Source organism: Trematomus bernacchii, unplaced genomic scaffold, assembly GCF_902827165.1.
Source record: "Trematomus bernacchii unplaced genomic scaffold, fTreBer1.1, whole genome shotgun sequence".
Classification (NCBI taxonomy): domain Eukaryota; kingdom Metazoa; phylum Chordata; class Actinopteri; order Perciformes; family Nototheniidae; genus Trematomus; species Trematomus bernacchii.
This window is the reverse complement of record NW_022987782.1, coordinates 2,750,881-2,763,183: the sequence shown is the minus strand read 5'-3', so window position 1 is coordinate 2,763,183 and position 12,303 is coordinate 2,750,881. Positions and strand designations below refer to the sequence as shown.

General features: G+C 41.6%; 3 protein-coding genes across 3 annotated transcripts in view; 1 reads left to right on the top strand and 2 right to left on the bottom strand.

The window, feature by feature from the left end:
- The window catches only part of LOC117497392 (regulator of G-protein signaling 22), a 40,180-nt gene extending 37,606 nt beyond the window's left edge, over positions 1–2,574 (bottom strand). The window contains exons 1-5 of the mRNA XM_034149370.1: positions 2,542–2,574; positions 1,552–1,614; positions 731–913; positions 536–611; positions 241–386 (exon numbers count right to left, since the gene is read on the bottom strand). Coding sequence (XP_034005261.1) covers positions 241–386; positions 536–611; positions 731–913; positions 1,552–1,614; positions 2,542–2,574 — 501 coding nt within the window. The remainder of the gene's footprint in view (positions 1–240; positions 387–535; positions 612–730; positions 914–1,551; positions 1,615–2,541) is intronic.
- Positions 2,264–7,314, bottom strand: fbxo43 (F-box protein 43). The gene is made up of 6 exons (XM_034149333.1): positions 7,217–7,314; positions 5,041–5,923; positions 4,176–4,898; positions 3,699–3,801; positions 3,368–3,562; positions 2,264–2,887 (listed from the first exon to the last, which is right to left on the bottom strand). The coding sequence occupies exons 2-6, from the start codon at positions 5,853–5,855 to the stop codon at positions 2,639–2,641; spliced, it is 2,085 nt and encodes a 694-aa protein (XP_034005224.1). The 5' UTR covers positions 5,856–5,923; positions 7,217–7,314; the 3' UTR covers positions 2,264–2,638.
- Positions 7,315–9,198: 1,884 nt separating this feature from the next.
- Positions 9,199–12,303, top strand: part of spag1b (sperm associated antigen 1b) — a 32,376-nt gene continuing 29,271 nt past the window's right edge. The window contains exons 1-7 of the mRNA XM_034149390.1: positions 9,199–9,269; positions 9,347–9,417; positions 9,632–9,744; positions 9,845–9,950; positions 10,138–10,268; positions 10,439–10,545; positions 10,915–11,044. Coding sequence (XP_034005281.1) covers positions 9,225–9,269; positions 9,347–9,417; positions 9,632–9,744; positions 9,845–9,950; positions 10,138–10,268; positions 10,439–10,545; positions 10,915–11,044 — 703 coding nt within the window. The 5' untranslated portion in view covers positions 9,199–9,224. The remainder of the gene's footprint in view (positions 9,270–9,346; positions 9,418–9,631; positions 9,745–9,844; positions 9,951–10,137; positions 10,269–10,438; positions 10,546–10,914; positions 11,045–12,303) is intronic.

The window sequence follows — 12,303 nt, the reverse complement described above, 5'->3', positions numbered from 1 at the left end:
TTCACAAATCTAAAACTGTGTTATAAAGAATGTTTAGCCTCTCTGGGATAATCCAGTCCAAATAAATCGGCTATGCAGCGATTTAAGAGGTTCAAACACGGAGGATTGTTCGCTCAGCGCTGTAAATTAAATTTCCCTTAACTTTCCCCTTAACTGCCGAATCGGAAGCTCTGAATCGGAAGCCAACTTCAGCGTCGTCTTGCAAAGTGCATCGTACTTGCAAAGTGCATGATCGTACACCTTGCAAAGTGCATGATCGTACACCTTGCAAAGTGCATCGTACACCTTGCAAAGTGCATCGTACACCTTGCAAAGTGCATCGTACACTTTGCAAAGTGCATCGTACACCTTGCAAATCAAAGACTGAAGCAAATCTTCTTTCAAATCTAGATAAGCAAGCAAGAATGTTGCCTAATTTATAATATAGAAATATGTTACGATGTAAATATATAAAAACGTTCGTATAAAGTAGGTAAACTTCATTTGTATTGTTCATGACGTAGTAGGTTTAAATACTTGTACTACCTGTATTCACTGTAGCAATCACTGAGAAGAAAAAAAGGTAATCTTTCTTTGATGATCCACTGGATTCCTTGCTCTCGGTCCAGGCACTGCAAAGGACAGGGAGACACATTCCTGAAGTCAACCCTCTAACCCAGACGTTCTGCTCCTCTGAAAAAACAAATCTATCCACCTATCCATTTTCACATAGTGATCATTCACTGCTTACACGGACAGTGTAGCGGTTGTCCACTGGAGGGGTTCTGGCCGGCGCTGTGGGGTCTCCGGTGAGGAGCTTTGAATTGCTGCGGTGCAGGACAGATCGGATCCTTCTGGAGACAAACTCAGCCGCCCCGTCCACCAGCTCAAACTGCCCCGTGTGAGGGTCGTACTGTAAGGCCTCTGGGAAGGACTGGGTAAAGGGTATAAGAAGGTAGTGGCGTAAAGTAACTAAGTACATCTACTCTTTACTCGTCTGTACTCAAGTACTGCATTTAAGTACAGTTTTTAGGTACTTGACTTTTACTTGAGTATTTCAATGTTTTGCTAGTTTGTGCTTTTACCGTACAATTCAGAAGTAAATGGTGTACTTCTACTCCACTACATGTATTTACTACCTTTAGTTACTTTACAGATGTGGATGAATGATGTGAAATATAATCAAGTGTTAAATCAGACTTTAGTTCCACCTGGAGTAAATCCACAAGCTACCCTGCAGTATACAAAGTCATTCAAACTAGCTGCACCTTTACCAGCTTTGAGAACACTTTCATGATCAATCATTATAAAACATATCATATATGTTATTCTGAAATGGACCAATCTGCACAATGACTACTTTTCCTGTCGCTACTTTAACTATATTTTGATGCTAATACTTTTGTACTTTTACTTGAGTAACATTTTGAATGAAGTCACTTTAACTTGTAACAGAGTATCACTTCACTCTTGTATTCTACTACGCAAGATCTGATTCTTTCTTCCACCTCTGAAGAAGGGAGAATGAGTGTAGTGAAAATATTCTACATCAACAACTCAGACTAGCCTTACCGGCAGACTTAAGAAATCATTGAAGAAGTGAGCCAATACTTCATCAGAGGCCAGAGAGTTCTCCTGCAAAGGAAAGAGGCAAAGTAAGGACAAACTGATGGAAACATCGACTAAACATGTCAATAATCCAAACTTATACTCACAAAATTGCCAGCAGTAAGGTTTTGCAACTCTTTAAAAACACAAAGTCACATAAGTAACAAAACCAACTAGAGATCCAAAAAAGTCAATTAAAATGTCTTAAAAGTAAAGATCTCACCTGCTGACACTACTCCACACATTGTTCACTTCACAAATACAAATGTCCAGTCTTGGATCCAGCTGCTAGGAAGCCAGGCAGTCACATTAGAACTTCGGACAGCCTCAAACCTCGGTGTTATTACAGACACACTGCAGGTTGCTATGGAAGTGGACTCATTTTCAAAACACAGGGGGCGGTAAACGTTTAACTAGACCAGAACGAGACAAAGTTAGTGATTTGTTGCTTTCTGAGAGCCAGAAACATTTCATCCTCAAGTCTTAAGAAATGTTTATTTTCTGTGAAGATCAATAAACCCTTAGATGTTATTTGGAAAAAAGTTAAATAAGAGAATGAGATTGTCAAGAGCTAGTTACAGTAACACCACTAGATGGCGCCAAACGCTAACACATGTATGGGGACTCCAGTCAATGGAGGACCAATCGTTTCACAATTAAGGGACAAAACACGTGACCAGTTTAAAAAAAGATAACATTTATTTAAAAAATACTCTGAAAACACATTTGTAAAAGATGAAAATCTCAATTCCATAAAACATTCTGTACAGTTGATCAATGTGTATAGAACAATACATCACCAGCTAAATACAATCATAGTTCTGCTGATGAGACTTCCTTCACATTCATAATTAAAAACAAGTAAGAACTGTGTTGAAAAAAGTAAGAAAAAAAAAACAGTACAAAGACAGGCACAAAGACACATGGATAAGTACAGAAGTTGCTCTCCTGTACTGGCTCTTTGTTGCCAAGCCTCATCTCCACCATTTGGCAGAGAAAAAAGCTAAAGTGACCGCAGCATAACAAAAAACAATGACAGTGCACTTTGTGCTCATAGTCTCCGAACATTTCGCTTGCTTTGAGCGCTCCCTGGGAGGATGATGTCCTTCCTGCGGCGGCCTGCAGACTGGCTGCCACACTCTCTGGAGCCGTGGAAGGCACACAGGCAGGCGGCGCAGAACTGGAAGGCGCAGTCCGCTGTGCTGCACACCCCCTCCCGCTTCACCGAGTGGCACCTCGCGGGGCTCTGACAGCGGGGGCATGGCTTCAGGGACTCATCGTTGAAGAGCGTTTTGGCAACCTGAAAGAAATATTAAAATTACTTAAGTTTACATAAACTTCCCGGACCAGTCCCTTCAGTAAGATGCATTTAAAACCCCAATCATTCAATTTGTATGAGTATAGGTATTTGATGCATGTATGTATATGCATATATATTTATCTAACAATGTTCCTGATATATAATCGTGTGTATGAGGCTCACTGGTAGTGAATGTAGGAGATTACTTTAGTTGTTGTTATTGTTTGTTTGTGTTCTTTGTAAAATAAAAAAAATCTCTTTGTACATACAATCAGTACAGACCACTGTCTCATTTGTATGAATATATTTTGCTTTCCATCTCTAAATGACAAACACTGTTATGCATTGTCGAAACAATACAAATATTTTTGATCAGAAAACCCCAATCATACTTCAATGAACAGCAATCAATACAGACCATAATGTAATGTATCTAATCTATTTAAGGAAATCCAGTTTTATAAAAAAATGTAGACTCACTTCTAGAAATTTGTCCCTTTTGTGGCTGCTGCCTGAATTCAAGGTGCTGAGCCCTGATGGGGTTAAAGTGCTATTTGCTGACTGGGGGGTGCAGAAGCTGAACGACCTAGATTGGGCCTGAACCGTCTTGAGGGCCGACCTCTTGAGCAGAGCCAGTCTGGTGTCGGCATCAGGGACATGGAGACCCCCGCCGTTCTAGAAAACAAATGTTTATAACAGTATTAATAAACTGGGTGTCAAATGTTCAATTACACTGAATTACAATACAACGAAATCTGCTTTTGTTTCCATACGCAGGAAGATGGCAACAGTTATATATCAAATCTCTAACCTCAAGAGCCGCCTCCATTTCACTGAGGTGGCTTCTTCTCTTGAAACTCGCTCGCTTGTCTTGTTGGATGATTTCATTCCATTTTTTGCACACTTGACCACACCTGCCCAACAAAAACAAATGCATGCATGACAACAATTTACCCCTTAACACTAGCTGTTTATCAGGCCTCATGTTTCGAGCAATAACCAAGTTTTGCACTCATTTAATAAAAACTATTTTAAAAGCCTGTACCGGTCTGACATAAGCTTCAATGATATGCTGTATGAATTCTTCAGGATTCTGTTCAGAGTATATCATTTATTTCATACAGTTATCTATAAATTAATGCTGCCATCAAATAATGACTATCAGTTTAATGAATGATACATTGCAAATCAACCTACTTTTAACCTTTGAGACATATGGAAGGAGTGCCGAGTTATACAATAGATTTAACAAAATGTTCAGGTAGCTAATTCTGTAAAAATCTTGAACCTGTAAATGCCATGCGGGGTCAGGTGGCTGAGGACCAGGGCCAGGATGTGCCTGAGGTTCCTCTTCTTCAGCTCTGAGAGTATGTCCACCTTCTTCAGGCCCATCTTCCTGCCGATGAGCCCTGCCAAAGGCATGGTGGTCCTGAAGGTCACCGGGGTCTCAGCCAGGGCTGCAGCGGACTTCAACTGCTCCTTCAGACTTGGACTTTGGCCAAAAAACATGTGCGCTTGCTGTTGGCACATAGCATGAACCAGCTGCAGAGCAGGAGTCAGAGACAGATTGACTGGGGTTGTCCTAAGATCTGGATTAGCAGGTGTCATGTTTTCTGGCTTGGCTGTATTTTCCCTTAGTGGAGAGGCATCACCTTGTTTAGCCATGGCCAAATCAGACATCACACTATTACTATGTTTAGCAAAAAGTACGCTGCGAGGGGTGGCACCGTCAGCAAAAACCTCATCTTCTTTAGAACGGCTGTAAAGACGGTCTTGCTTTCTTTCCGCTGGGTCATCCTCAGACTGAGAGCCCCCTTCTCTAAGGGTAGAGAGCCTGTGCTGGCGCTGTAAACGGGAGCGCCGCCTTGCCTCTGCCAGATTGGGGGTGTCACAGCTTCCTCTAGAGGCCGACAGCAGCAGCAGCTCCAGGAAGGAGCCGTCATGGTCCACCGAGGAGTCTTGGGATTTATCAAGGGCCAGGGAACTAAAACCACTGTCTTCACACACAGACCTGTTCCAGGGGTAGAATGGGGTTAGATGCAGGTTTCTGAATATTTAAGCAAAAATGCCCTTATTATTTGCTTTTCCAAGCATTTATAAAAGAAAATGTACAACAAAATCAAGAAATTCAAGTTTAAAAAAAAAGTAAGTACCTGATATATTTTGGTGTATGCGAGGATGACGGGGTGTACAAGCCACTTGAGCTGTCATATAGGTTATTTGCCACATGGCTGACTGGTGATTGAGAGTTTTCCTTAGAAGAAGCAGGCAGGGATTTCATAAAGCATGAAGTTTCATTATGACCTTGATCAGAGGCAGAAATGCTCTCACTGAAATCTGCATCTGCGAGTGAACCTCTTCCCTCAAAATTGGATAGGTTACCGGAGTTGAGTTTACCATCTTCAAGAGTGGAGGTCCTTACTTGGGTGAAGAGGATACGACATTTCCTACCAGATAGTGGCAGATCCTGCTGGGATTTTAAAGTGCTTGATGCAAAAGCCCCCACCACAGTGTCCAGAGAGTCAAACGATGCACTGAGCCAGTGTTCAGACTTGACTCTGATTGGAGATTCAGTCCTTCTGCTGCATGGGGATCTTGTGTTGTCAGTTTTGTCCGTGGAGGGTTTGGACAGCAGAAGTCTGTGTCGCAACGAGGCATCTCTCTTGTATACTTTAGGAGTTTCGCACCAGTTAACTGCTGTGGGCCGCTGTTTTACTCTGGAGTCTTTAGCCAAACGTTCCACTGCTTCTCTGGTGTTCTCTTTAGGTGTGACTGCAAGCCAGAGGTTTTCTTTCTCGTTTGGCCTTTCGCTGAATTCCACTGGAGATAAGGCTGGACAGGAGAGCACAGCAGAGAGGCTCTGAGGGCTGTGGAACAGACCCGAGTATCCGCTGTCAGCGCAGTCATCAAAACACTGCTGCTCTTTGAGACTCTCCAGGAACACTTTGGATTCAGGAGTGCACTGCATTTTCCTCCTCCCGTTTGCACTTTTGTCCCATACACCGAATTCTCCAAGAGGGGATGATGGGAACTGACCTGCAGACAACAAACATGAGTGAATCCTCAGGGACAGCAAAGCATGAAGTGAGCAGAGGTGGGAAGTAACTAAGTACATTTACTTAAGTACTGTACTTGAGTACAATTTTGAGATACTTGTACAGGTAAATGGTGTACTTTTACTCAACTACATTTATTTAATACCTTTAGTTACTTCAGTGTTTCCCATACATTGATGGGAGGAGGGGGGTGCCCCCACAAATAGAATCAAATTCTGTGGGAAACACTGTACTTTACAGATCTGGATTACTGATGTGAAATATAATCAACTCTTAAATCAGACTTTAGTTCCACCTGAAGTAAACTCACAAGCTACCCTGCAGGACTTTTTCTTGTACATAGTATTCCTACACTGTCGTACTTCTACTTTCTACTCAAGTACACAATCTGAGTAATCCTACTTTTACTCAAGTACAAGATCTGAGTAATCCTACTTTTACTCAAGTACAAGATCTGAGTAGGCCTACTGCTACTTTTACTCAAGTACAAGATCTGAGTAGGCCTACTGCTACTTTTACTCAAGTACAAGATCTGAGTCCCACCTCTGGAAGTGAAGTGAGAATAGTTGATTAAGCTAGGTAAGGTGGCTAAAATGCTCCCTGTGTTTGCGTTGTCTTACCGTTTTTGTAAATAGGTGTACACAAAATATGAACAAAATGATCAAATGATATTCTTCTGAGGTATACAAGTAGATTCAGCGTGTATATCGGCAGTTTGTTGAACACAGCGTCCCAGGTCAGTTGGCGTTGCTATGAGAGGCGTTTTCCACTAACCCCCCCGCTGCCTACTCTCCCTGCTGCCGCTATAAAATGAGCTACAGCCGCCAAAACCCGCCACTGGCCCCTCGAGCTACACACTGCTGCCAGGGGACCCGGGGACCCAGGCACGGGCCAACACTGTGTGTGTTCACAGACCAACATAAAGGAAATAGCTGTTAGCATTAATCTGGTCCTCGTGCCCGGAGGCCGGAAAGGCCATATATAATAACAACATTAACACGCACAAAGACTAACAAATGTCAAAATACAGTCTAAAAGGAAGGAAGATGTCATCAATTAATTAACTTAAAGGCGGCGCTCAAATATATTTAACATAGCAACCGCATGATGGGAATCCCCCGTGTTAATCACCTGTGTGCTGCCGTTAGCCGAGCAGACATCTGGGTGTCGTTCAGCTGCTTAACGTGGAACATTAGGGGAGCAGCTACATACAGTCATTGGAGCACAAATTGCAAACATAGCAAAACATACATTTTGAAAAAAACATACTTACAGAAGTCTGACAAGTGACTGCAGAGCTGTGTGCAGTGATGTCCTCCGGCCGGTCTCGGGTTGAGCACCACTTGTTTCTGTTACACGTTCCTCTGCAGGGCACTGGGCAGCCACTGATCAACCACGTTTTCAAATTTGGAGCCCTCTGTCGACGGTGTCACGTGTTTCCGCTCTGGAGTACAGATTACTTCCGTTTGCGGTTTCCATAGTAACAAACAGTTTGTTCAGCTACAGAGACCGAACAGCCGCAGGTAATACACTTCTTTCGTTTTTCAATAGCATAATAACGTTTATCAGCCAAGAGGAACACCTAGATTTTGTAAAGAAGGATTTGGCAATTCCTTTGTTAATTTCTCAAAAACAAACTTCTAACTCACGTTATTTTGATCACATTACGTAATTTAGCCTAACCTTTATAAATGTACGGTAATCTAAATTAAATAGTTATTTATAATGTTGTATTACTTTCTACCTGCTTATAACAGAACAACATTGTTTGAGAAATAACTGACAGTGGTATTGTTCCAGATATGAGCCACACAGAGGCATCGTTCCACCCTCACCACCTGGCCCCCCCTCACCACCGGCCCCCCCCCTCAGGACTGCAGCGTCCCTGTGGAGCACCTGGACTACGACTACATTGGAAAATGCAAAGATGTAAAATACCTAGAGAAGATCTGCACGGTGCTCAGGTAGAAGCCACATAACTGGGGTTGAGTGTTAAAGGTCCCATGTCATGGCCATTTGTTTCTACTAATCATAATTCCATTGTTGAGGTCTACTAGAATAGATTTATATTGTGCAATTTTCCAAACTCACATTGGTTTCTCATACAGCATCTCTGTATAGTATGTGTATTCACTCTCTGTCCTAAATGGCTTGTTGGAGCTCCTGCCCCCCCCCCCCCTCCCTGTGAGCCCACTGTGCTCTGATTGGTCAGCTCGCCCACAAGTTCTGATGAGTCTACCACTATGGTCTACCACCATTACAGAGGAACATCAGTGATTATGTGTTACAATGGCGTTAGCAACCAGAAAATGACACCAGTAAGGACAAACAGATGAGAATGCTGCGTGGGGTCTGGGTGCCGTGTTGGCGGGACGTTGCGCGGCTCGCTGCTGCGAGGAGCGGACAGTGGGAGCTGGGTTCATTTCCTGGCACCCGCATAAATTCATAGTATAGTAAATAGTAAATTCACAAGCTACCCTGCAGTATACGAAGTCATTCAAACTAGCTGCACCTTTACCAGCTTTGAGAACACTTTCATGATCAATCATTATAAAACATATCATATATATTATTCTGAAATGGACCAATCTGCACAATCAATACAGTCGCTACTTTAACTATATTTTGATGCTAATACTTTTCTACTTTTACTTGAGTAACATTTTGAATGCAGGACTTATACTTACAGAGTATTCTATACTGAATTTCTTATTCATAGACTCTGGTACTTCTACTTTTACTTAAGTACAAGATCTGAGTAATTCTCCCACCTCTGTTAATCAATTCCATAGTGTTGGTTAGATTTTCTCACTTAAGATCATTCTCATGTCTTGAAACTTGCATATTGAAATCATACCACTTACCACCAATTGCAAAAGGATAAAGGACAAGATCATGACTCAATACAGTCTAATATACTTTTAAGAAAATAATATTTTACTTTGTGTAAAGGTCTGGCGACGAGGGCATTTATCCTCATCTAATTATGTTCTGTGAGGATCACTTGGAAAAACTGGACCCTAGGAGCCTGGCCCTCAGGAAGGAAAAGCCTGTGTCCACAGCGGCTTGCCTTCCAAATGATGAGTGGAGCCAAATTGCTGATGAGTTGAAGGCATGCAATATATCCCTTTTTTTAAATAATCCTGTTCACTGTTGTCTCGGATATAAAGTCATTTTTCAAATAAATACTTTTTTCTTTACAGAAATGGCAAGAAGAAACCAAAGCGTCAGAGACTTCACTGAAACAGCAGTCAATGTTTGATGCTCTGGTGTTTGAAAATATGCCACCTATAAGAGGTTCCAATTGCTCTGTTCCACTATGTCAGGTAAACAGTCTCCACCTGTGTACGCAACAGTGTTTAAGTAAGACAAATACTCAAAATGGAGTCTCCTTTCATTACAGACTTCAGTTAAAAAAGAAAAGAGGACTCTTTCAAAACACACTCTGCCACGTGATTATCGAGAATGGGACAAGTAAGTAATTGTGTCTCTACATTTGTCTCTTATATTCAGAAGAAAGAACACATTGTCAAAGCAGGCCCTGTACATGAAAGGCTCCAGAGATGTAACTGTGTGAAATGGCCTCAGCAAAGCTTCTTTCATAGCAATGACCAACAGTTAAATGATTGATGCTGCAGCATTGCTTTGCAGAATATCTAATTTTTCCAAAATAATGCTTTATTTCCAGGTTTGATGTCGAAAAAGAGTTTGAAAAAATTGACAGAAATGTGGATAAACATGATGCACCTGCCATTATAAACCAGGGACACCCCAAAATCAAAACTAAAGTGGATGCCTCATGTAAGGTGTTACGCATAGCAACTCATATTTATTTTGTGGTCATATCGAAACAATAAGTATGTGGGAATTTGTCTGAAATATGTGTTCCCAAAACGTCCAGTGCTGACACAACAGGAGAAGCTGCTTCTTGCAAATCGCGAAAAGGAGAAAGGCAATGAAGCTTTCAGAGCCAACGATTATGAGGAGGCTGTTGCATACTACTCCAGGTCAGGCTATTAAACAACTCATTTATTATAAAACATATCTTACATCTCTTATTATGTTTCCTGGCATTTAATTAGACGTGTGTTGTGCATTTAAGAGCTTCCATTCCCATATACTGTTTCGTAAAGTGTTTGTCCATTCATCTCTTCATAAATAAAGGTTTGTTTTATTCCTGGCTTTTCATTACAGGAGTCTTTCCATTCAACCGGCTGTGGCTGCATACAACAACAGAGCACAGGCACAGATACATCTCCAGAGCTGGCACAGTGCCATGAGAGACTGTGAGAGGGTACTGGAGCTGGAGCCTGGCAATATGAAAGGTGCTTATAGTTTTTGTAAAGTAGCATTTTAATGGAGTTACATGCCAACAGAAAAATGATTTTATTATTGGCATCATTTAATTGTTTCACTATAGCTCATTAAAGCACAGGATGTAAAGAAAGAATGTATGTAATGTCTGTACTGTTTGTGATTTATCTTTTATCATTAGCCTTGCTACGCCGTGGCACAGTTAATAATCACATGGGCAACTTCCAAATGGCTGTTGAAGACCTGAGGGTGGTGCTAAGGGAAGAGCCGCAGAATGCTGCAGCCACGGTGGGTGACAGCAGCCTGACGCATGGTGAACACATGCCTGCAGCCGGTTGGTCCACTAGGTGTCCCTGTATTTGTGTGAGACCAGGCTCTTAAAACTGACAGCAGCTACTGCACTACCATGTAGTTTGTTATTCCTGTAAATAGAGAATGGTGTAATTTTTCAGTTGTTGTATGTAATTGTATTTTATATGTATTTGTATACATATGTATTTTGTTTAAAGGGAATTGTTTATATGTCCATTATTTATGTTTCAAGGATTTCAATGTACTTCAGATAAATCAGAAGGTGTTCCTTTTACCACTATAGGTCAGTGGTGTTTGGATGATACGGTAGACACATTATAATGTGTGAGTTGTTTTTGGATATAGAAACTTCTATTGGAAATTGAGAAGAAGATGAAGGAACGTCAACCCGAGCAGCGAAGCAGAGGCAAAAAAATCCTCATCCAAGAAGTAGAAGAGGAAGATGACAACGATAAAACCAGAGCCAAAGAGACTGGTGAGAACACTTCCATAATCAATATCTACGTATATCCTAGATGAACACCCAGACACTGGCCAGTGACTGCTTATCATTTCCTAAATCCATTCAGAAATCTATTTATGATTAGTTTAAATGAAGGTAATGGTCTCTTAGCTATATCTAACACGTCATAGATAGTTCGATTAGATTGTCTTTTTATTGAAAATCCACCTTTTTAACCAGTACACATGTTTGTGTTGTGTATAAAGCAGTGGGCTGCAGTGTTAATTTCGTCAACGAAAACTATGACGAAAAATGTTCGTCAACGACCTTTTTTACATGACTAAGGCCCCGCTCACACGGGACCGTTTGCGTTTATGCACAGTATGCGTATTCAAAAAAGTCTTCCGTTCACATGCATTTGTTTCATTTAACGTGTCTGTTTAAACGAGGCCGCTGGAAACGCTGTAGTACATATGCTGGGACCAGTGGCGGCCGGTCCATAGGGGCGCTAGGGGCGCCGCCCCACCTCTTCCCATATTGAAAAAAAAAAAAAAAAAAAATTAAAATAAAAAAAAAAAAATATGTTTAAAAAAATATATATATTTTTATTTTTATTTTTAATGAACAAGGTAAATATTATATAATTGGTATCAGTAAAATGTATAATCTACAATAAAATCTCGTTTAAAATTGTGTTACGATGTCTAAAGTTACTGATAAGTCACATGTTTCCTGCCTGGCCTTGCCCATGCACCTTCTCTCGTCTGGGCGCTAAGAGAGGAGCCTTCAACCAGTGCAGCAGCAGCCACTAGCAGCTGACTGTTGCTATCTGTAACGTGTAAACTATGCCGCGAAAATATAATTTCAGCCAATCAGCGTCGTCAAAGATGACGGTCACCGGGCGCCAATGTCAGCGCCCAGTGCAGTCTGTGAGTAGTTTGGACAGTGACTCGTATCCGGTTGACGCAGTAGTTGATGAGGATGGCTTCGTGTGCAGGTGGAGTCTCCGGACCTCGGTCCCCGCCTAATTCTGTTCAAGAGCTAATCTCCAATCCTTTCGAAAGGAGAAGTTTGGCAGATAAATTGTTGCTTAAAGACCTTGGACCGGACCAACCCGATTTGAATATATCGCAGCAATCTCGTGAAAAAGACAAAACGTATACACGAGGCTTCGCAAGTAGCTGGTACACAAAAAAGGCTTGGCTAGCTGGATGCAAACAGGTAAATGCTGTCTTTTGTTTCCCATGCTTGGATATCACTTTATATGTAGAGAGGAGGTTTCCCATGGTTGT

Bases quoted from the DNA above. Each gene is read 5' to 3' on its own strand.
- fbxo43 (XM_034149333.1), bottom strand. From the start codon at position 5,855: ATGCAGTGCACTCCTGAATCCAAAGTGTTCCTGGAGAGTCTCAAAGAG. The intron at 4,899-5,040 runs GTACTTACTTTT...CCCCTGGAACAG, and splicing joins CATACACCAAAATATATCAG to GTCTGTGTGTGAAGACAGTG. The intron at 2,888-3,367 runs GTGAGTCTACAT...TATTTCTTTCAG, and splicing joins AAAGGGACAAATTTCTAGAA to GTTGCCAAAACGCTCTTCAA.